At 39.2% G+C, this 24665-nt stretch overlaps 1 protein-coding gene across 3 annotated transcripts in view; it reads left to right on the forward strand.

Annotated features, from left to right (window-relative positions):
• Phf8 (PHD finger protein 8) overlaps positions 1 to 24665 on the forward strand; it is a 90979-nt gene that overhangs the window by 24759 nt on the left and 41555 nt on the right. For all 3 annotated transcript variants that reach the window (XM_090326599.1, XM_090326600.1, XM_090326602.1), the window contains 8 exons: positions 3664 to 3749; positions 4103 to 4211; positions 8617 to 8777; positions 9685 to 9826; positions 11147 to 11333; positions 15009 to 15171; positions 21803 to 21890; positions 22343 to 22449. In XM_090326599.1, the coding sequence (XP_090182725.1) occupies positions 3664 to 3749; positions 4103 to 4211; positions 8617 to 8777; positions 9685 to 9826; positions 11147 to 11333; positions 15009 to 15171; positions 21803 to 21890; positions 22343 to 22449 (1043 nt within the window). The remainder of the gene's footprint in view (positions 1 to 3663; positions 3750 to 4102; positions 4212 to 8616; positions 8778 to 9684; positions 9827 to 11146; positions 11334 to 15008; positions 15172 to 21802; positions 21891 to 22342; positions 22450 to 24665) is intronic.

The following is a 24665-nucleotide window of genomic DNA, read 5'->3' on the forward strand; positions in this document are numbered from 1 at the left end:
TGATCAGACAACAGAATATAGAAAATACAGGAAAATAGAGCCTTGACTCGTTTGTGATCCTAACTTTCATTGCCATTTTGCCTCCCTGAACAGGTTCTTAGTTGGCTGCCTAGGGCACTTGGCTCAGGAAGGTTTTTTTTAAGGGATTCAGGTCCAGTGCAAGTACCTTGTGTACTACGGTGAGGGCCCCAGGGTGCCTGGCAGGGCCTAAATTCACTGCTTAAGCAAATAGCAAATAAAAGCCCATGGTAAGCCACAAGACCATGGATAAAGGAAAAATATTTTTTTTCCTATTTCTGAACAAGTGTTCTTGCTTTCTATTTGCACTAAGCTCTCCAACATGAAGCAGATGCTATGTGAGAGGGGCAGGAGAGGAAGGCAGAGAGGAAAGAGACAAGGCCTTTTCAGAAAAAAGCAGGGAGTCTGTGGGGGGCTGTGGGGCAGGGAGGAGTGTGCACATATGTGTATGCCAGTTCCTGGGGCTTGAACTCAAGGCCTGGGCACTGTGGGATCTTCTTTGCTCAAGGCAATTTTCTACCACTTGAACCATAGCTCTACTTCTGGGTTTTGGTGTTTAGTTGGAGATAATAGAGTCACAGATTTTCCTGTTCAGGGTGGCTTCTGACCTTGATCTCAGCCTTCTGAATATTCGCATTTTTTTTTGCCAGTCCTGGGCTTGAGCTCAGGGCCTGAGCATTGTTCTTGGATTTTCTCAAGGCTAGAGCTCTATCATTTGAGCCTCAGCACAACTTCTGGCTTTTTTCTATGTATGTGATACCAAGGAATTGAACCCAGGTCTTCATGCATGCTAGGCAAGCACTAGGCCAAACTCTCGGCCCCAATATTTACATTTTTTATTAAAGAATGTATTAACGTTAATTTTTACATCATATTTTAAATGACAAGTTTAACAAACAAGTGTTCAAGAAGGGAATCTCTATTTATAATCACTGGAACTTAGTATTTAGAACTTAATCAAAATTAGGCTAAGGGTTTGTATGTCATAGAAACATATTAATTTATGAAATAAAACATTATGTCTATAGAGTCATAGGTTTTTTATTTCTATATAGTTATGTTTATATTTCCATTACCATGTCCATAGCATTGGGTATGCAGATATTGAGTCCTCGCTCTTGTATTCTTTGCAATATTTGCATTTTTTAATAATGACTTTTATTGTAATGTGGAGAAATACTGGATGGGGACATTGTAGAGACCTGGATTCCAGTTGGGAAAGTAGAATAATATTCACAGAGATCATAGTGTCCTGCATTAGGTCAAGGGAAATAAAGATGATAAAAGGATACAGTTGATGGCTAGGAGATACAGTTGATAGGATATCATGTTAACTTGGGTTATAATAACAAACATGTAGTTTTTAGTATGTCCTTGGCAACATTCTAAACTACAAATATATGATGTATATTATATATGATATATAATTCAATTTTCATTTATTGTACAGTTTTAGAGTTTAAGGGCCTTGGGTTTGCTAGTTAAGTAGTGTACCATTTGCGCCACCTATGTCTAGGATTATAGGCATATACCATAATGTCATGCTTGTTTGTTGAGATGGAGTATATTATATATAGTAACTTTTTTCCCTAGGCAGACTTCAAACATGGATCTTCCTATTTTATGCCTCTTGAGTAGCTGGGATTGCACCATGAGCCACTATGCCTGATAGGATAGTTCTATACTTGTAACCACCTTGTGAAGTGTAGTTTTTATCCCCACTTTGCACATGAGCAAATTGAGACTTGAGAAGTTAAGTAATTTGCCCAGGACCCCACAGCTAGTAAGTAGCATAGCCAAAAATGGTATGTCACTAACATCTGAGTTATTAACTTGATGTTAAATAATCTACTTCACAGTATAATGAATGGATATGATGAGAGGTTATTAAAGGATAGTTGCCAGATTTCTGGCCTAAATACCTGGTGACATTATGGTGTCAATTGCTGATGTAGGGAACCTAAGAGAGGGAACAGACTTAAATGGGAGAAAATTGGGTTTGTATGTACTGAAACATACAAATAGTCTATCTAGTAGCAATACTCAGGAGACATTTAGAAGCGTCTGAAACTCAGTTGAAAACTCTTTTTTGGAGTTATACTTGAATACATATAGCTACATGATCCCTAGGGTTGGGATCAGTGAGATGGTTAGAAAGGAGCATCCAGGCAACACTTTTGGATTGGGCAGGAGAAAAAGAGTTCATTGGGAAACACAAGGAGGATCCAGAGACATAAATATGATTGATCATTACATCCCTACCCATAATCCAGTTATTTACTCAGAAAAAGCCAGAATTTTTAACAGGTTACAAACCTTTACTGCATGAGTCTTATTACCTTCCTGATTCATTACTGTCATCCTTGTTCTCCATCCAAAGCAAGCTGCAACTTTTATTAGTTCTTGATTATTCTAGACATGTTCCTGCTGTGGGGTTTTTGTACTTACTGCTCTCTTTAATTGGGATATTGTTCCTTTATATCCACATGGCTTGCTTCCTTACTGCCTTCATATTTTTATTCAGAAATCATTTTGGCTAGGATCATGACTATAATCCTAGCTACCTCAAAGGGTGAGATCTGAATGACTATAGCTGGAAAGTTAACCCAGGCAGAAAAGTTCAGGAGATTATATCTCCAAATGACCAGCAAAAAGCTGACAAAAAAGCTCAAGTGGTTGAGTAAGAGCCAAGGGAGCAAGCTTTGAATTCAAACCCTGATATCAGCTACCCCACACCAGCATAATTTGTCAGTCCTTCTGAATTTAATATTCTATCACAGCAATCATTCTTTTTTGACTCCTATTAGATATATATACTTATATACTGTTACATATAGGTTGAAAATTCCTAAAATGAAATATTTTGAAATCCAGATTTTTGGATTATACGTGCTCAGCCATTAAAGTCTATGCCAGTGTTCCAGAATATGTAATTTGAAACACTTTCATTCCTTAGCATTTCAGTAAAGGGATATTGCAACCAGGGTGTGCATGAATACGTGCATATATATATATATATGTATGTATATACACACACATAGCAAAGATATGGAACCAACCCAAATGTCCCTCAGTTGATAAGTAGATCAACAAGATGTGGTATTTATACACAATGGAATTCTATGCTGCTGTCAGAAAGAACGATATCGCCCCATTTGTAGGGAAATGGTAAGACTTAGAAAAAATCATATTATGTGAAGTAAGCCAGACTCAAAGGAACATAGGCTCAATGGTTTCCCTCATTTGTCATAATCAGTAGAAACCTTGGGCTCTCCTAGCAGAGTTTTGCAATAGAGCAAAACCTAGATACAGAGGCCATATAGTATGACGCTAAATGAAAGGACCTTCAGGATATAAAAACAAAACCCATATAATGAGTGATTGTTGTCCTTAATGTACTGTGTTATCTCTCATCTCTTTTGCTGTCCCTTGGTTATCTCATATTGTTACAGTATTTCACTTTGTTATCTGATATATTGTATATATGTGTATTTGGTTATTTGAAATCAGATAGGGAAGGGAGGAAAAGAAGATAAGGGGTGGGGGTGGGGGGGAAGGAAATGGGGACCAAGACATAAAAATAGATGAAAAAAGAAATATAAATAACCTTGTATAAATCGTGTTTGTTGTTTTTTTCTTTTCCAGTTGTGTTGGTGTGGAAGAAGAGAAGGCAGCTGATATTGATCTCTACCACTGCCCCAATTGTGAGGTCTCACATGGGCCATCTGTCAGTAAGTATACCTTAGGTTTTTCATAAGGTGGTCCAGAGAAGAGGCAATGCAAACTTGATAACTTTTGCCAGAGTGTTTCAATTGTCCATCTTTAGGAAATAGCAAAGGCCTAGGCAGGCCCCATAGGCCACAAGATGCCTCACTTTAAGGGCAGAAGTGCATAGCTTCACTTTCTTCACTTCCTAGAGATTGCCTAGCACACTGGGAACTTAGCTGAATCTGTGAAGGACTTACTGACATCAGATGCTGCAGGGGTAGTTAAATTGGAAGGAAAGCGTCTACTAAGTCTTTTATTTTGGAACCATAGCTCATGGCCATCCTGACTCTCGACCTCATATTATTTTCTGGCTTAGTGAAAAAACGTCGTGGATCTTCAAAAGGACAAGATGCCCAAAGGGGGAAGCCAGTGAAGACTGGGAGCCCTATGTTCATTCGAGAGCTTCGGGGTAGGACTTTTGAGAGGTAAGAATTCCTATCCCAAAGAGGTGATGAATTCTAGGGATTTAGGAGGCTGAAACTCTGCTTTATTTTCCCTCCAGCAGTGCCATTAGGTGCTGCCTCCATTTGGGGACCTCATATGGGCCCTGCAAGTTCTCTCTGGGGTGGGAAATTCTGTTTGGGCCAGTTTGTGAGACATGGTCCCTGGAATTTTACTTCAAGCATATTATGGTCAATTTATAAAGACTGTGAGCCTCCCTTCTCCCTGAGGCTCCCCAGGTCCTTTTTCCAAAGTCAACTACAATATCCCTTCTTTCAAAAATAATTTTTGTATAAGGAAACATATGTTCTTTTTATATATGCAAACATATGTTTCTTTAACTTTTTCATTTTAAGGGTTTTTTTTGGCTATTCCTAAGGTTTGAACACAGGTCCTCTTGATTGCTAGAAAGGCTCTATATCACTTGAACATTCCACAAACCCGTTTTGCACTGATTTTTTTGAGATAGATTCTCCTTTCATGCCTGGACCAACATAGACTGTGATAATTCAAATTGTGCTTTCCCAAATCACTGAGATAACAGGCATGCATCCTTGCTTCAAGCTATTGTGCTTCCTCTATAACTGGAATGGTAGCCCACCCCATCCGCAGCTGGCTTGGAAACACAGTCTTCCTTATCTCTACCTCCTTGTAGGTAGATTGCAGGTGTGAGCCAGGTGTATGCCTGGATCTTTTGCATTTTTTGACACAAAGGAAGACACTGTTCTGAATCTTATTTTTGTATGTGTGCTGGTACTGGGGCTTGAACTGAAGGAGTCTCATCATTGCTCAGCTTTCTTGGTTAGGGCTGGAGCTTTACCACTTGAGTCATACCTCCAGTTCAGCTATTTTTCCTGGTTATTTGGATATATTTTTCTGTCCTGGTTTTGAACCTCAACCTTCAGATCTCAGGCCTTTCTTGAGTAACTTAGGATTATAGCATGAACCATTAGCACTAAGCTTTGCATCTTACTTTTGTTTTAAACCTAAATTATATATACCTATAGATGTTATCCATTCTTTTTCAAGGCTATTCAGCATTACATTGTATGAATAATTAACCAATGCTTTATTGATGAATATTTAATTTTATTCCAATATTTTGCCACTAGGAAAGGCACTGAAGTGCCTTTGTACTTATGTTTTTGTGTATGTGGCAGACACATACATACATGCACATGTACAGACATACTTTTTGCAAGCTATGTCAAAGATGCTTTTTAAATATTTTTAAACATTGCCAATTATTTCTGTAGTGGTTACTATTTCACAGTCCCACAGACAATTTGTGAGGTCCCAATTTTTCTGTATGCTTGCTAACACATTATTTAGTATTCATCTTTTATGTCTCTTCATTGCGATAAGATAAAATCTTATTTGTACTTGCAGTACTATAATTATGAAGAAAATAAATGTTCATATATTCATAATGATCTTTATTCTTTCTTAAGTTTGTTACTGTTACAGCCTTTCTTACAGAATTTTATTTTTTGTGGGTCATGGGGGTCAAACTCTGGACCTGGGCGCTGTCCTTGAGCTCTTCAGCTCAAGGCTACCACCCTACCCCTTAAGCCTTAGCCCCACTTCACGTTTTCTAGAGGTTAATTGGAGACAAGAGTCTCATGTTCTTTGGTGCCTTAGCTGGCTTTGAACAGTGATCCTCAGATCTCAGCCACCTGCCTGGCTATTACAGAAAATTTTTTTTTGCCAGTCCTGTGGCTTGAGCTCAGGGCCTGAGCATTGTCCTTGGACTTTCTCAAGGCTAGCACTCTATCACTTGAGTCACAGCACCATTTCTGGCTTTTTCTATGTATGTGGGATGCTGAGGAATCGAACCCAGGTCTTCGTGCATGCTAGGCAAGCACTCTTACCACTAGGCCAAACTCCCAACCCCTTTTATGTAGTTGAATTTAGTTCTTAGTGTAGTGGCAATTAAGACCTAACTATATCTTGTATATTATATCCTGTGGGCTTTTTTGGGGGAGGGGTCCATTGTGGAGCTTGATCTCTGGGCCTAAGTGCTGTCCCTGAACTCTTAAGCTCAAGGCTAGGGCCCTATCACTTGAGCCACAGTGCCACTTGCTTCTGTATTTTTCTCTATTTTTTTCTAGTCCTGGGGCTTTAACTCCGGGCCTGAACCATGTCCTAAGATTCTTTTGCTCAAAGCTAGCACTATTACCACATGAGCCACAGTGCCACTCCCAACTTTTTCTGTTTATGTGCTACTGAGGAATTGAACTCAAGGCTGCATGCTAGGTAAGCAGTCTACCACTAAGCCTCATTCATAGCCCCTATTTTTTGTAGTCTAATTTTTTTTTGTTCGATTGTGGGGCTTGAACTCTGGGCCTGGGTGTCATCCCCGAGCATTTTAGCTCAAGAGCCACAGCACCACTTTCGGTTTTCTGGTGGTTAATTGGAGATGAGAGTCTCACGGACTTTCTTGTACCCAGGCTGGCTTGAACCGTGATCCTCAGATCTCAGCCTCCTGAGTAGCTAGGATTACAGACGTGAGCTACGAGCACCTGCCTCTAAAATGCTTTAATTTTAATTTTTTAAAATTTTTGCATAAAGGTGATAGACAGAGAGGTTATAGTTATATAAATCAACGAGCGTATATTTCTTTTTGAACAATGACAACCCTTCTCTCACTTTCTTCCAGTTAATGCTTTTATATTTTACCTTTCTTTTTTTTTGCAGGGGAGTGCTGTTCCTGGAGCTTAAACTCAGTGCCTAGGTGCTATGCCTGAGTTTTCTTTTGCTCAAGGTTACCACCCTACCATTTGAGCCATAGTTCTTCTTCTGGCTTTTGGTGCTTAATTAGAACTACGACTTTCACAGATTTTCTTGCCCATGCTGGCTTTGCATTGTGATCCTTGAATGTCGACCCCCTGAGTAGCTTGGATTAACAGGCTTGAGTCATTGACACACAGCTATTTTTAACAATTTAATTTCTGGATCATCTATAATTATATAAAGAGGAAGATAAACATTGAGCTTATTATATTTGTCCCAACAAGACTTTTCAAATACTCTGTGTGTTGAGTATTAAAACTAGGTCCTTCTGCATGCCAAGGAAATGCTCTTGACATTTTAGCCAGTCTACATTTTAGTCAGTTTTTCTCCAGCATAATTTATTTTTAAAAATTTCCATTCTGGTGCTAGGAGTTTGGGCTAGTGGTAGAGTGCTTGCCTAGCATACACAAAAACCCTGGTTCGATTCCTTGGTACCACATACATAGAAAAAAATCTGAAAGTGGTGCTGAGGCTCAAGTGGTAGAGCTCTAGCCTTGAGAAAGCCCAAGGACATTGCTCACGCCCTGAGTTCAAAGCCCAGGACTGGTAAAAAAAATTCCATTCTGTAGTTAACTAAACGTACGTATTGAAGGAGTAGTTATAAATATTGTTATCTTTTAAATCAGTCTTTTTTCTTTTTTGCCAGTCCTAGGCTTGAGCTCAGGGCCTGAGCACTGTCCTTGGACTTTCTCAAGGCTAGAGCTCTACCACTTGAGCCTCAGCACCACTTCCGGCTTTTTTCTATGTATGTGGTACCGAGGAATCGAACCCGGGTCTTCATGTGTGCTAGGCAAGCACTTTAACCACTAGGCCAAACTCCCGGCCCAGTCTTTTTTCTTTTTATTTTGTCAGTCCTAGGGCTTGAACTCAGGGCCTGAGCACTGTCCTTGGGTTTTCTCAAGGCTAGCGCTCTACCACTTGAACCACAGCACAACTTCCAACTTTTTCTGTATATGAGGTATTGAGGAAGCAAATCAGGGTCTTCATGCATGCTAGGCAAGCATTCTACCGCTATGCCAAACTCCCAGCTCCTCTTTTTTCTTTTCTTTTTTGCTAATATTTAATTTGGAAGTGTTCCTCTGGGTTAGACCAGATCAGCCAAACTTGTCAGATATGGTTCTTCTCTCTACGTAGTTTTTTAATGGATTTTTTTTGGTTTGACTGTCCCTGAGCTCTTTAGCTCAAGGCTGCCACCCTACCCTTGAGCCACAGTGCCACTGCTGGTTTTTTGGTGGTTAATTGGAGATAAGAGTCTCATAGACTTTAGTGCCAGGGCTGGCATTGAACTGCAATCCTCAGATCTCAGCATTCTGAGTAGCTAGGAATATATTCATAAGCCACCGCACCCAGCCCATTTTTTTTGTCATCCAGAGATCAGCATCCTATTTGCTGGCTAATACCACCTCTGCCAGTGACCTTGCCTCTTATGTTAGATTGGTAATTTCGTTGCTGGCACATGAGGTTTATACCATTAGTTTGTCAGCCCATATAAAACTTCCTCAGGAAGCGCTACCCCATAAGAGAAAAGCAAACATTAGTAATACCTCTGGCTGGCAGAAACGTAAGCTCATGATTTGTCTTCTGTGTCCCATACAGCTCAGATGAAGTGATTCTGAAGCCCACTGGAAGCCAGCTGACAGTGGAATTTCTGGAAGAGAATAGCTTCAGTGTACCCATCTTGGTGTTGAAGAAGGATGGATTAGGGATGACACTGCCCTCACCATCATTCACTGTGAGAGATGTAGAGCACTATGTTGGTGAGAATACTATAGATTCTCTTAACTGTGACAAATTACATATTCTGTCAGGACTAGGATTACAGGCATGAGCCACCATGCCCAGCTCCAAGTCTCTTTTTCAAGTGTTGTCATTGGGCCTTGAACTTGGTGCTTTTTGCCCATTTGGTGTTTTTGTTCAAGGTTAGTACGCTGCCACCTGAACTATAACTTCCTGAACCATACTTCATTTCTGGCTTTATGCTAGTAAGCAAATCTCAGGGACTTTTCTGACCCAGCTGGCTTTGAACCACAGTCCTCAGATTTCAGTACTCAAAATAGCTTGGTTTGTAGACATGAGATATTGGCACATGATATTTCTCTCCTCTTAATAGGCTACACAAAATTAGGTTGAACCACATTTTTTTAGCCTGAGAAATATTAGGGTTCATGGTCTAATTTTGTCTGTTGAGATAGGAAAGTCTTTGACTCTTAATCTCACATGCTAATTGTCATTTGGACATGAGCTTTGGAGGAGACAGGAAAAGATGAAATATAGAAGGAGGACTCGGGCAGGTAGAATGTACTATGTGAGTCTCTGTCAGATAGTTTCATCGCCTTAGCAGGTCAAGACATTCTACAGTGGTCTGTGGAGAGTATATTTCTTACCCCCTTACATGCAGATACAGTATATGAGGATAGACATTTTGAGTAGAAAGTCATTTTAAGAGACTAGTGAAGGGAGAAGAAAGTCTTCTCAAATTTGTGATACTACTTCGTACCAAGCACAATACCTTTTTTAAAACGTCACTTTTAAAAATTGTCATTCTAAAGGTGTTATACTGAGAGGTTACAGTTTCATAAGTCAGGTAATGAGTGCATTTCATTTGGGACAATATTACCCCTTCCTTCATTCTTTCCAAGTTCAGAAACTATTTCTTCATTTTAGGTTCTGACAAAGAGATTGATGTGATTGATGTGACCCGTCAAGCTGACTGCAAGATGAAGCTTGGTGATTTTGTGAAATATTATTACAGCGGAAAGAGAGAGAAAGTCCTCAATGTCATTAGTTTGGAATTCTCTGATACCAGGTAGGAAGCATGGGTAACAACAAAGCTCAAGAAAGTGAGTGTTGTGATTGATAAAGTAAGTGTATATATTCTTGGGGGATGGGTGGTACTGGGCTTTGAACTTGGGGCCTCACTTACGTTAGCAGACACATACTCTATTATTTACTTGAGCTATGTGTGTAGCCTTTTTTGGCTACTTTTCAGACAGGGTCCTAATGTTTTTGAATGAGGCTCCCTCAGACTTATTTGTCCTCCATAGCTGCAATCATAGGCATGTACAACAATTCCTACCTTGTTGGTTAAGATGAGGTATCACTAACTTTTGGCTCAGGTTGCCCCTCCAACTATAATCCTTCTGTTCCTATCTTCTGCATGCCTGAGATTGCAGGCATGAGTCACTGTGCCCTCCTAATTAATGTATGTTTTGTTCCTTTTTTTCCCCTGGTGGTTTCTTCCTTTGGGATGAGAAACTGGTTTATATTTTCTAGGGTACTTACTAATATAACAACTAAGTCATTTTTTCCTCCTCTAGTATTTAACATTGGACAGATTATACTGTATCTATTTTTGTTCATGTTCTGTGTATGTGGTAATGAGGAATCAAATCCAGGGCTTCATGCATATTAGCAAGCACTCTACCACTAGGCCACACTCTTGGCTCCTCAAGGTGTTTAAAAACTAGTGTATTTATGCGTCACCTCATCCTGAGAATCTATTCTAGGTAGCTTATGCTGAAATGGAACAAAAAGATACAATTAGAACAAGAGGAAATAAAAGTGGGACAATAGGGTTTATCTGGCAGTTGCTGTGCACATAAATAGATGTATGAATCTCTGGATATTTGGAGTATTTTCATTGAATTTCCTCAAGATGGAACAAAGAACAGGGCAATGTGGTAACATTTGTAGTTTTATACAAGAATAAATACAACCAGATGTTTTAATGAAACACTTATTTACCTAGAACTGAATCCAAATAAGTTTCTCCATGTTTCCTCATAAACAAATCTCTATGAGATGAAGATGATACTTATAGTCTAACTGCCTTGTTAATAGATGGGTGCAGTAGAGATTAGATTGGGGCAAGAGTATAAATATTTCTTGGAGGAAATGACTACCTTCTATTGGGAAGAGCTGTGTAGCTGGGAGTTGGTACTTTGGGGAGTGAGTGGAATAAAGATGATAATTAGTCTTACTGAAACAAGTGTCCTGTATGCCTTTGGGGATTCTATGGAGAAACCTTGTTCTATCTTACCTGATTGTTTCTGAAATAGAGGGTATTTTTTATTCAGGTTTCAATTCCCTGTTAGCTGACATTTGCCCTTTGTTTCTTTCTTGCTAGGCTTTCTAACCTTGTGGAGACACCAAAGATTGTTCGCAAACTGTCATGGGTTGAAAACTTGTGGCCGGAAGACTGTGTTTTTGAGAGACCTAATGTGCAGAAATACTGTCTTATGAGTGTGCGTGATAGCTATACCGATTTCCATATTGACTTTGGTGGCACCTCAGTCTGGTACCATGTACTTAAGGTAGGAATGGATATGACTTCTGGAAGCACTCAGACCATGGACCTTTCTGCCCATGGTCTCTGAGTAGCCTACTCGGGTCCATCTGCCTCCAAGATTCTATTTGTGCAACAGTTCTACATAATTAACTCTATTAGGATATCTTACTTGTTAGATGTTTCATATATATTGACTATCTCTATAGTTTTGGTGTTTAATACAGAATTTTAAATTAACAGCAGATATCTTAGATTTTCCCTATTATCTCCTTAGGTGAACCAATTTCTACTTACTAATATTTCTAGAAATATTTACATTAGCAGGATGTGATGCAGTAGCTCACACAAGTAATCCTAGCTACTCAGGAAGCTGAGATCTGAGGATCAGATCTCAGGCACAATAGGACCTGAGACTCTTATCTCCAATTAACCTCTAGACAGGGGAAGTGAGGCTCAAGGGTAGGGTGGTATCCTTGAGCTGAAGAGCTCAGGGACAATGCCCAGGCCCAAGGATAGGGTGGTAGCCTTGAGCTGAAGAGCTCAGGGACAGCACCCAGGCCAAGTTCAAGCCCCATGACCTACCCAAAAAAAAGTTTCACTGACATTCCTGCCTGGGCTGGCCTTGAACCTCAGTCCTCATATCTCAGCCTCCTGAGTAGCTAGGTTAGTAGCCATGAATCCCCAGCACCCGGCAAGGGTCAATACTTTAAATTTTAAATAATTTCATTAATTTTCATGGACAAACTGCAAAAATAATGAGAAACATTTTTTGGATGCCTTTCACCTAGATTCTCTACATTATATATTATTATATTTTCTCTTTCTCTAAAGTAGACAGAAAATAAACGGTTATGTTTCTGAAATATTTGAGAGTGATTTCAGAGTATCTCCTCTGTTGTAGTAATTCATTGTATAGCTCTTTTTAAATTTTTTAAATTTTTTTATTATTAAAGAATTTATTAACATTGATTTTTACATCATATTTCGAATGATGTGTTTAACAAACAAGTATTCAAGAAGGGAATCTCTATGTACAATCACTGGCACTTAGATTTTAAAACATAATTAAAATTAGGCTGAGGGTTTTTATGTCATAGATACATATTAATCTATGTAATAAAATATTCTGTCTATAGGGTCATAAATTATTAGGTCTGTATACTTGTGTTTATATGTACCATGTACATAGCATTGGGTACACAAATATTGAGTCATCGGTCTTGTAATGTTTGGATCTAATAGCCACAGATTAAGGATACTATGTGCCTTTTGTTCCTTTGGTCTTGTTTAAATTTTTTTAATTTTAAATTTTATTTTAATTTTGCTAGTCCTGGGCTTGAACATTGTCCTTGGACTTTCCTCAAGGGTAGCGCTCTACCACTTGAGCCACAGCATCACTTTCAAATTTTTCTATGCATTTGGTACCTAGGAATTGAATCAGGGTCTTTGTGCAGGCTAGGCAAACACTCTACCACAAGGCCAAACTCCCAGCCCTCTTTCTTATTTTATTTTTTGCCAATCCTGGGCATAAGCTCAGGGCCTGAGCACTGTCCTTTGACTTTCTCAAGGATAGAGCTCTACCACTTGAGCCTCAGCACCGCTTTCAGCTTTTTTCTATGTATGTGGTACTGAGGAATCGAACCCAGGTCTTCGTGCATGCTAGGCAAGCACTCTACCACTAGGCCAAACTCTCAGCCCCCAGCCCTCTTTTTATTTTTATTAAGATTTTCTTGTCAAGGCAATATACAGATGGGTTACAGTTACATACATAAGGTAGTGAGTACATTTCTTCTTGAACGTTGCTGTGTCCTTCCATATTTTTTTTGCCAATCTTGGGCTTGAGCTCAGGGCCTGAGCACTGTCCTTGGACTTTCTCAAGGTTAGAGCTCTACTACTTGAGCCTCAGCACCACTTCCGGCTTTTTTCTATGTATGTGGTACTGAGGAATCGAACCCGGGTCTTCATGCATGCTAGGCAAGCACTCCACCACTAGGCCAAACTCCCAGCCCGTCCTTCCACATTTTTCTCCCACTTTCCCTACCCCACCCCCCAAGTTGTGAAGTTTGTATAATTCTTAAAACTGAGATATTTTCTATAAATGCAATAGTTACAAAATCAAGAAGATAACGTTGATATAATGCTATTAACTAATTTATAAAGCTGTCAAATCTCTCCAGTTGTATAGAAAATATTTCCTAGTGTTTTTGTTTTGTTTTGTTTTGGGGGGGGGATAAGGAAGGGCTGGAGCTTGAACTCAGATTTGTGTTTGCCTATGCAAGATGCCTTGCCACTTGAACATGTGCCTCTAATCTGTGTTATTCATTTTCTATGTTGGAATTTATTGTTGTGAAGTATTGACTAAACTATCAAGCTAAGGTGTCATTGTGCTAGTGGATTTTTTTTGTTTCTTTATTTCTCAAATTATCTGCCTGATGAATATCTAGTCAAAACACGATTAGAAAGTAAAATGTTCTTCTAAAAGATAATCACCTAACATATACTGTTTAAGAAATCCTTAGGCGATTACTGAACTTTTAAATTTTTATTAGCTTTGATTTCAAGTCTGAAAAGAACACACTGTAAATGACATTTAAAAGAAAATTCAATTTTCTTCATCAGTAAAGTGGCCTCAAATTTTCCTAGGGCTAGTAATATTGATCTCTCATCTAGGGACCATTTTTCATTTGGCAGAGTATCTAAAATAGTAGTATCTCATGTGCATTTGTCCAAACTTTAATAATTTGTTTCTAGAAATGTTCCTTCCAAATTGCTTTTGTCAGATTTATAGAAATCTAAAAGTGCAAGTGCAAAAACAACAACAACAAGAAGCCTGTTGAAGTTTTTCAAATTCACATAAAAATGATATTTTTTTTGTCAGTTGTGGGGCTTGAACTCTGGTCCTGGGCTGTCTCCCTAAACTCTTCAGCTACTGCCCTACCCCTTGAGCCACCGCACTACTTCTGGTTTTCTGGTGGTTAATTGGAGATAAGAGTCTCAGGTCCTTGGGCATGGAATTTGGCCTAGTGGTAGAATGCTTGCCTAGCATGCACGAAGACCTGGGTTCGATTCCTTGGTACCACATACATAAAAAAAAACCCAGAAGTGGTGCTGAGGCTCAAGTGGAAGAGCTCTAGCCTTGAGAATGTCCAAGGACAGTGCTCAGGCCCTGGGTTCAAGGCCAGGACTGGCAAAAAAAATGTCTCAGGTCCTTTTGTGCTTGGGCTGGCTTTGAACCATGATCCTCAGATCTCAGCCTCCTGAGTAGCTAGGATTACAGGTGTGAGCCACCAGGCAAAAATTTTTATTTTTCATTATTAAGTAGTTGTGCAAAGGAATTGCAATCATAAACATATAAAAATGATTATAGTTTTTTTTTCCTTCGCCAGTCCTGGGGATTGAATTCAGGGCCTGAGCCCTGTTCTTAGGGTTTCTCAGGGCTACAGGTCTACCACTTGAGCCTCAGCACCACTTCTGGGTTTTACTGTGTATGTGGTACAGAAGGATCAAATCAAGGGCTTCATACATGCTAGGCAAGCACTCTACCATTAGGCCTAACTCCTGGCCCCTGATTATAAGTTTAAGAAAGAATTCTGGCATGGATGTGGAACATGGGAAAGAGACTAGGTCTTTTGGAGCCCTTCTGAATAACTTTTCTTGAAACCTTTGGTATTTTGGTCACTTAACTTTCTTTTTATTTCAGGGTGAGAAGATCTTCTACCTGATCCGCCCAACAAAAGTTAATCTGACTCTCTTTGAGTGCTGGAGCAGCTCCTCCAATCAGAATGAGATGTTCTTTGGTGACCAAGTGGAAAAGTGCTACAAATGTTGTGTGAAGCAAGGACAAACACTTTTCATTCCTACAGGTCTTCCTGGGCTTTTCTGGGGGTAGGGAGATTTAGAAGGGTGGAAAGGAGGGAATTTGTGACACTACAGACAACTTTTTCCCATACATTTTTTTAGTTTTTGTTTTGGTGGTAATAAGGTTTGACCTCAGGTCCTAAAACCTGCTGGGCAGGCACTCTACTTCTTGAGCCACACCCCTAGCCATCACATATATATATATATATATATATATATATATATATATATATATATATATATATATGTAGGTATCTCATATCAGCTGAAACTAGATCTCAAGAACATTCATTTGGTGTCTATTGGGTAGCATGGGATCTTAAGGAAGTCACAGAAAGGAAAGCAAGAGAAAGCTTGATGGACCCTTTTGCCCTGGTTGTATAGATCTGGAACTGGACTCTCAGCCCCAAAATTCTAGGGAGAGTAATGGGTAGCTGACTTAGAGTAGGAATGAGGCATGTTTTTCCCCTAATACATGTCTGAGTTTCACACCTAGGGTTCATAAGCCTGATGTGGAGTCTGAGTATATGTGTTTTGAAAAATAGTTGAAATTTTGGCTATGTTCACGAGTCTGTCATAAGCACAGTATTTTTCTCCATATGTTTACGTGTTTTTCAATTTAATCTGAATGTTAAATTTTCTGGAAATGTTTAGTAGAATCCTCTAGTGAAACTGGGCATTGGTATACACTCATAATTCCAGTTACTCGGGAGGCTGAGGCAGGAGGATTTCAAGTTCTAGGCCAGCCTGGAAACATAGTGAGACCCTCATCTCAATGAAAAACTTTTAGCAAGGGGCCTGGAGTTTGGCCTAGTGGTAGAGTGCTTGCCTAGCATGCATGAAGACCCGGGTTCAATTCCTAGGTACCTCATACATAGAAAAAGCCAGAAATGGCCTTGAGAAAGCCCAAGGAGAGCACTCAGGTCCTGAGTTCAAGCCCCAGTACTGGCAGAAAATGAAAGTTGCTAATGAAATATACAGATCTAAAGATTTACTTTTTGGGGAAGTTTAAAAATTATATTTAATTCATTGACTCTTTAAAGTTAACATTATTTCCTATTAGATACAGCAACTTATGCTTTCTGGGAATTGGTCTGTTTTCTTTAATTTTTCAGTACTCGGTATTGAACTCAGGGTCTTACACATACTTGGCACGCATTTGCCATAGTTCCACCCACAGCACTATTTTATTTATATGTATATACTGGATTTGGTGACATATATCTATAGTTCCCATCTATTCCTGAGGCTAGATGAGAGGATTGCTCGAGCTCATGAGTTGTAGACCACTAGGTAGGACAACATTGTGATAGCCTATGTCAATTTGTTTGCCAGTGATTCATGGCCTACAATTCTAGTTACTTCAGAGGCTGCGGTTGGGAGTTCAAGGCTATTGTGCTCAAAAGGTTCTCAGACTTCTTCTTAACCGACAGGTGGACATGTTGATGTTGTGCCTGTTATCCCAGGTACATGCGAGGCTGAGATCAGGAAGATCCCAGTGGCAGACCAACCCAGGCAAAATATTCTCTAGACTCCTCAGCAGAAGAAGTTGGGTGTGGTGGCACATTCCTGTCATCCAAGCTATGGCAAGGAAGCATAAAATAGGAAGATTGTGGTCTAGTCACCTGGCCAGGCAAAAGTGAGACTCTTTTCAACCAGTGGAAAAAAAAGGGCTGAAAACCATGGCTTAGCAGTAGAGCACTTGCCCAGCAACCTCCAACACTTGAATTTAAACCCCAGTGTTGTAAAAAATGTTTTCCTTAAATTTTATGGCTATTGAGTATTTCCTTAGTACCCTTTTGGAGGTTTCTGGATTTCAAGTGATAACATTCTGTTTCAGTCCTGAGGTTAGTTACTTGTGGTTTACTTATTGATGTCAGTCTTGCTAGAAATTGGTCAGTTGTATTTAATTTTTAGGTGGTTTTGTGGATTGAATTCAGGGCCTCATGCTTGCCAGACAGGTACTTTACAACTTGTGCCATGCCCCTAGCTATTATTAATCTTTTAAGAATACTTTTTATTTTCATTGGTCCTGACTTTGGTTTAGATTTTTACTTTTCCTTCTGCTTGGTTTGGGTTTATTTTGCTCTCTTTCTAGTCTTGAACTAGATTAGATTATTAATTTTAGACTTGACTTTTTTGTACTTATGAATACTTAGTACTATAAATTTCCTACTAAGCACTGATGTTATCACTGTCACACAAATTTGGTGATACAGTTGGCTTAAATGTGCTTTTGAAAAAAGAGTTATAATTTATACACCATAAAATTTACCACTTTTAAATTGTTTTCTAGCTGGATATCAGTAGTGCTTACATCTATAATCCTAGCTATTCATGAGGCTCAGATCTGAGGATTGAGGTTTAAAGATAGCCAAGGCATAAATGTCTGTGACAGATTTTTATTTCCAAGTAACCAGAATAAAGGCAGAAGTGATAGGGCACCATTTGGGTGCAAAAAATAAGCCAAATGAGAGCTCTAGGTCCTGAGTTCAAGCCTACTACTTGCACAAAGAAATAAAGTTTTCTTTTCCCCCAACTACTAGGGCTTGGATTTGAGGCCTTACAATCATTTGGCTTTCTTGCTTTTGCTTGACACTCTACCACGTGAACAACACTTCCAGCTTGGCCTTTTTTTGCTGGTTAATTTGAGATGGAGTCTCCTGAACATTTTTACCTGAACAGGCATTAAATCTCAGCTCCCTAAGTGGCTGGGGTTATAGGCATGTGCCACCTGGCTAAAGGGTTGTTCTACTTATATTTATAAGGTCATGGAACCATTTGAGCTATCTTAATTCCAGATAATGCTCACAAAGATATTTCTTGAAAAGAAATCTTGGCCCCAATTAGCAGTTATGTATTTCATCCCTCTTCCCAGACCCAGCATTTCCTTATATATTTTTCTTTGTATATGACATTGCCTCTTTGGGATATAGTTCATGTAAATGGAATCATGTAATACATTGTCTTTTGTTTCTGGCTTCCATTATTCAAAGCTCATTCATGTTATATTTAACAATGTTTCATTCTTTTTAAGAGCTCAAGGATATTTTTTGGCCAGTTGCTGGTGGCTCATGCTTATAATGCTACCTGTTCAGGAGGCTGAGATTTGAGGTCATGGTTCAAAGCCAGGTCCAGCGGGAAAGTTTAAGAGAGGCTTATTGCCAGTTAATCAGCAGAAAACTGGAAGTGGAGCAGTGGCTGAAAGTGGTGGAGCACTAGCTTTGAGTGAAAAAACTCAGGAACAGCACCCAGGCCCTGAGTTCAAGCCCCACAACCAACCAAAAAAAAAAGAATATTTCTTATTTGTTTATCCATTCATCAGCTGATAGACATTTTAGGTGTTTCTACTTTTGGGCTATTGTGAATAATGTTGCTATGAACATTCATATACAAATTATTATGTCATCATAACTGGTTGGGCATACCTAATATGAAAACCTTAATTTATCTAAAATCTGTAACTTTTGAGCACCATAGTGATGCTGCAAGTAGAAAGTTAGTGAGCAAAACATGGATGCAGGCCAGTGTGGGGTTCATGATTATAATCCTAGCTATTTGTGAAGCAGATAGCAAGATCACAATTTGAAAGCAACCAAGGCAAAAAAGTGAAACTACTATCTGTAATTCTAGTTTTACAGGGAGGTGTGGGTATGAATATCATGTTCTATGGTTAAGAAAAAAGCATAATATCCTGTCTGAAAAATAATAAATCCTAAAGTACTGGAGGCATGGTTCAAACTATAAGTCTAATCCACAGTACTGCCAAAAAATAGTATTATATATATTAGACTTGTGTGAATAATAAATGAATTTCAGGTTTAGACTTGAGACCTATCCTCAAGGTAAATCATTGTGTGCATATCATATTCCAAAGTCCAAACAAACCTTTGAAATCGGAAATATTTCTGGTCTCAAGCATTTCAAATAAGGAATGATCAACTTCCATTTTTAGGTCTCCTGGGTTATGTACATAGAAGGAGAATTCCTGAGTCATAACTCTGTGATTTACCTTCTTGAGGAATTGCCAAACTGTTTCTAAAATATCCATCTACATTATTTACATTCCTGAAAGCAGTATATATCATTTCTAATTTTTATACATCTTATCCAACATTTGTTATTTTCTTTTAGCTATCCTACTGAGTATAAATGGTATCTTACTGAGGTTTTGATTTGTGCTTTTTTCCCAGTCCTGAGGCTTGAGTTCAGGGCCTGGGTACTGTCCTTGTACATTTTTTGCTCAAGGCTAGCACTCTGCCACTTGAGCCACAGTACCACTTCTGGCTTTTTCTGTGTTTGTGGTTCCAGGGAATTTGAACCCAGGGCTATGTGCATGCTAGGCAAGCACTATACCACTAGGCCATGCTCCCAGACTGATTGGTGCTTTTCTTAATGACTATTCATGTTGGTTGTCTTTCCATGTCCTTGTTGCACATTTTATGTCTCTTTTGTTTGGTAAAATATCTATATTCACATCTCTTGCTCATTCTTTGTTTGCATTGTCTTTGTTGTTAAGAAGTAAACATTATATATTTTGGATATTTGACCTTTATTATATATGTGATTTAAAAATATTTTCTCTCGGTCTAGGGATAGACTTGGTAATATACTATGCAGCACAAAAATTAAGAATTTTTCTTACGTTATTGGTGTCTATTTCAGTATTGCTTGGTATAGGGTCATAAAGACATTTATGTTTGTTTTCTTAATATTTTGCAGTTTTAGTATTTGCTGGTTTAAGTCAGAGTCTTAAATGTGTAACTCAGGCTGTGCTTAGGCTAATTAGCTAGTACTGACCTTGAACTCAGAATCCTTCTTCCTGCCTCATGCTCCAGAGGAAAGGGATTACAGATGTGTACCACCATACCACCTTAGGTTTAATTCTTAACCATTTATAGTATGTACAGATGAGGTAAAGTTACAGTTTTATTATTTTGCCTGTTTCAGACTATTTGAAAAGAATATTCTTTCCCCATTGAGCTTTTTTTGGGGGCGGGTGGGAGAGTATATGTAGTTTGAACTCGGCCTGGGAATTGTCCGTGAACTCTTCAGCTCAACTACCACCCTACCCTTGAACCAAGCCCTACTTCCTGTTTTCTAGAGGTTGAATGGAGATAAGAGTCTCAGGTCCTTTTGTGCCTGAGCTGGCTTTGAACATTGATCCTCAGATTTCAGCCTCCTGAGTAGTTAGGATTACAGGTGTGAGCCACCATACCCGTTGAGTTTTTTTAACATGTCTGTCAAAGAAAAGTCAACTGACTATAAATGTATGGTCCTTAAATTCTGTTCTGTTGACCTGTTTTTTTTTCTTTTACTATCATGTCATAATTTCTGTGCACATGTAGTTTTGAAATTGGCAGTTGTTCTCAAGGTAACTTTGTCTATTCTGGAACCTTTGAATTTTCATATGAATATTTAGGTTTAGCATTTAGATAGGAATTTTAGTGGTTTCTGTAGTTACTTTTCATTTGCCTTCAGTAGTGGAGATTGAACCCAGAGTTTTACACTTGCTAGACAAACAAGTACTGCTTGAGCTATACCTCAAGTCCTTTAATTTTATTTTCAAGATAGGGTTCTATTAACTTTGCCTGGTCTGGTCTCGAATTTGTGATCCTCTTATTTCTACCTCCCAAGTAGCTGAGATTATAGGTGCGAACCACCATACCTGGATTTGCTATAATTATTTTCTTTGCCAGTCCTGGGGCTTGAACTCAGGGCCTGAGCACTGTCCTTGGGCTTTTTCTTCAAGGCTAGCACTCTGCCATTTGAGCCACAGCACCATTTCTGGCTTTTTCTATGTATGTGGTACTGAGGAATCGAACCTGGATCTTTGTGCATGCTAGGCAGGCACACTACCACTAGGCCAAACTCCCAGCCCTGCTATAATTATTTTTTAGTGATTTCTGTGGTGCTGTGGTGATTAGCATTTATGGATACAGTATATCATGCTTTACTGGTATTACTATCCCTTGAGATAAAGGTTTTACCTTCTCAGTTTCTCTGAAAAAGTCTCAGGGAGCCCAAGATTGCTCTGAACCAGACCAGTAGTATATGAACCAGTTTTGGAGGCTGTTTCAGTAGGAAAATAAGAGATCATAAATTACTACAATCAAGGGATAAGTAGGACATAGGGGTAGAGATGATTATATGTGAGATTTAAGGGGAAAAATAAATTTGCTAAAGGAAATAAAGGGTAAGTGGAATAAATTGCATTCCAGCTGGATTAATGTTTATAGCCAACATGTAAAGCAGATGTTTATGCAGGAAATAGTAAAATTTGAACCCAGATGTGTCATGCACAATTACTCTTTTTGTGTTGCTCAGGGTAGAGTTAAAAGGAATAGTTATGGCAAGTTGTCCATAGAGATGATAGAAAAGACAAGTAAGGCAACAAAAGGATTTTTGAATTAGGGAGTTAGGAAGTAGAAATTTATTAATAAGTTGTTTCATAATTAGTTTTGTAATGATAGCACACTAGTCCAGGTTGGGTGTTGACAAAAAAAGAAATTACAGTAGACAAGCCTTAACTTAAGGAGTTAAGGTTGAGCTGGACAGGCAGTGAGGCTCTATCAGAGAAAGAGACAGCCCTCATAGCCCTCTGTCAGCTATCATGTTTGCCTTGTTCTCCTTTAGGATGGATCCATGCTGTGCTGACCCCTGTGGACTGCCTAGCCTTTGGAGGAAACTTCTTACACAGTCTTAACATTGAAATGCAACTCAAGTGAGTCCTGAAGTTGGTTGTTGCTGTCTGCTGTTTGAGGATCCTGATTCTTGATGATCTTCAGTTTTAAAATTAACACTTTTTTTTGCTATTTCTGGGGCTTGAACTCATTGTCTAGCCACTGTCCTTGGGCTTTTTCAAGGTTAGTATTCTACCAGTTGAGCCATAGAACCACTTCTGGCTTTTTCTGTGTGTGATACCGAGGAGTGGAACCCAGGGCCTCATGCATTCTGAGCAAGCACTCTACCATGCTCCTGACCACTAACACCTTTTTCCTACTTTGTAGTTTTGTGGCTTTAAGGAATCATTTTGAGCCCAAAATATTCCTAGCATAGAGTAAGATCTATGTGAGGTTTTAGAAATAGTGGACATATTGCCTGCAGCATAATATCTGATAGATGAAAGGTGTTTGGTAAATGGTTCATTATTATTGTTGTTTTGTCTCCTTCCAGAGCCTATGAGATTGAGAAGCGGCTCAGCACAGCAGACCTCTTCAAGTTCCCCAACTTTGAGACCATCTGTTGGTATGTGGGAAAGCACATCCTGGATATCTTTCGAGGTATAAAGCCTTTTACCAGCTATTATTCCTTTTTCTGAGCGGGGGTGCGGGGGAGAAAATAAGAGAGCATGCCATGCATCAGTCTCATGTATCATTATGTTGGCCAAGTATGATAGCTCGAACCTGCAATCCAAGCTGTTTATGAGACAGAGATCAAGGGAATTGGCTTAAGGCCAGCCAGGGCAAAAACATTCACGAAATTCCACCTCAGACAGTGGCTGGATGTGCACTTGTTATCCCTGCTACAAAGGAAGCACAATGATTGGGTGTAGTGATGTGCCTGTGCCTGCTATCCCCAGCAACAGAAAGCAGTACAAACAAGTAGGAGGATTATAAAGCAATACTTTACCTCAAACATAATGTTAAAAGGGTCAAGAGTGTGGTCTACTGGTAGAGTGCTTGCCTAGCATGCACGACTGCTGGCAGGACTGGTGGTAACAATAACAACAACAATGATAATTTTAATAATAGTATCAAAAGAGCCTGAAGGTGTGGCTCAAGTGGTAGAGTGAGTACCTGTTTTGCAAGTGCCAGGTTTTGCATTCATTCACCAGTACCACACACAAAACAATGTTGTGCAGGGGCCGGGAGTTTAGCCATTGGTAGAGTGCTTGCCTAGTATTCATGAATACCTGGTTTTGATTCCTTGGTACCACATACATAGAAAAAGCTGGAAATGGTGTTGTGGCTCAAGTGGTAGAGCTCTACCCTGGAGAAAGCCCAAGGACGCTGCTCAGGCCCTGAATTCAAGCTCAAGGACTGGGAAAAACTACAAAAACAAAAACAAAAAACAAAAAAAGCTGTGTACCTTAAATAATTAGGACTTTGGCAAAGTCTCCCTAGTGCTACTCCATTATATCATCACACTTTTGTTCTTTCACCGTCCATAACTTGAAAGTTACTAATCTATTTTCCTTTTCTATAATCAATTTTGTCATTTAAGAATGTTATATAGCCTATAATTCTAACTACACAGGAGACTGAGATCCAAGAATGGCAGTATAAAACCTGCCCTGGCTGACAAATCCAAGAGACTCTTTTTCTTTTGGACAGTCCTGGGGCTTTAACTCAGAGCCTGGCACTGTCCTTGAGCTTTCTCAAGGCTAGTGCTCCACCACTTGAACCACAGCACCACTTCTGGCATTTTCTGTCTGTGTGGTACTGAGGAATTGAACCCAGGGCTTTGTGCATGCTAGGCAAGCACTCTACCACCAGCCACGCCCCTAAGAGACTCTTATTTTCAGTTTATCAACAAAAAGAACTGTAAGTGTGGCATATGTGGTAGAATACTACTGCTTAGCGGAAACACTAAGTATAAATGCAAGATCTTGCGCACCATTAACAGTGGATAGAAAAAAAGAATATTATGTAAGTAGAATCATATAGACTTTTTGGGGGATTTGCTTTTTTATTCAACAGGGAACAGATAAAGACCCTTTTGTTTGTGTAGCAGAAGTGACTGAGAAAATTATATCACAATGAAATTATCCCTGTTTCCTGCCCATTAAGGTCAAGAATTAGTTTAAATCTGGATTAGTTTAAAAGTTTTCTGGACATGCCTCCTAAGGGCATAAGGCTGTGGCACATTATGTTGATGCCTGGGCATCAGCCCAAATGTAAGCCAATTTACTGGGCTTCTTCTTTATTAATTCGCTCCAAAATAAAGTGGATTCCATGCTTGAACCAAGATTTATTGCTAAAGGAGACTTGACCAGAAGGAATCAATATTTTAGGATTGCAAATGACCTCACAACCCAGTGAGTAAGTCTCTTCCCCAGCCCTCAAGCCCTTATTCTGATAACTACTCATATAAGTGTTCAAAGAGTGGATAGCCACCTGCAGTCCTGTTCTGAACAGGTTTGTTCGATAGAAAATTCTTTATAAAACCTAAATCTGACTGTTCATAGTAGCTTAATCATGAAGCAAGATGTCGAACATAGCCAGTCCATCATATATATTAATGGCCCATCCAATCTGGGTAAGTAGTGTTTATGACCTTTTGTGTCTTTTTAAAACCCAGAGGCAGAGTAAACAAAAGGAACTTCTTTGTGAAAGGAGCTCAGACCTAAATGGATATAAACTCACTCAGTGCTTTAGTACTTACTGTGTGTGTAGCCTTGGTCAAGTCTGACTTTTAATTCTTGAACTAAAAGTTCACTCTAACTTTTAGTTCTTGAACTATGAAATGGAGATAATAACACTTGTCTTCCAGTGTA

Source organism: Megascapheus bottae, chromosome X, assembly GCF_031878675.1.
Source record: "Megascapheus bottae isolate mThoBot1 chromosome X, mThoBot2.hap1, whole genome shotgun sequence".
Lineage (NCBI taxonomy): Eukaryota > Metazoa > Chordata > Mammalia > Rodentia > Geomyidae > Megascapheus > Megascapheus bottae.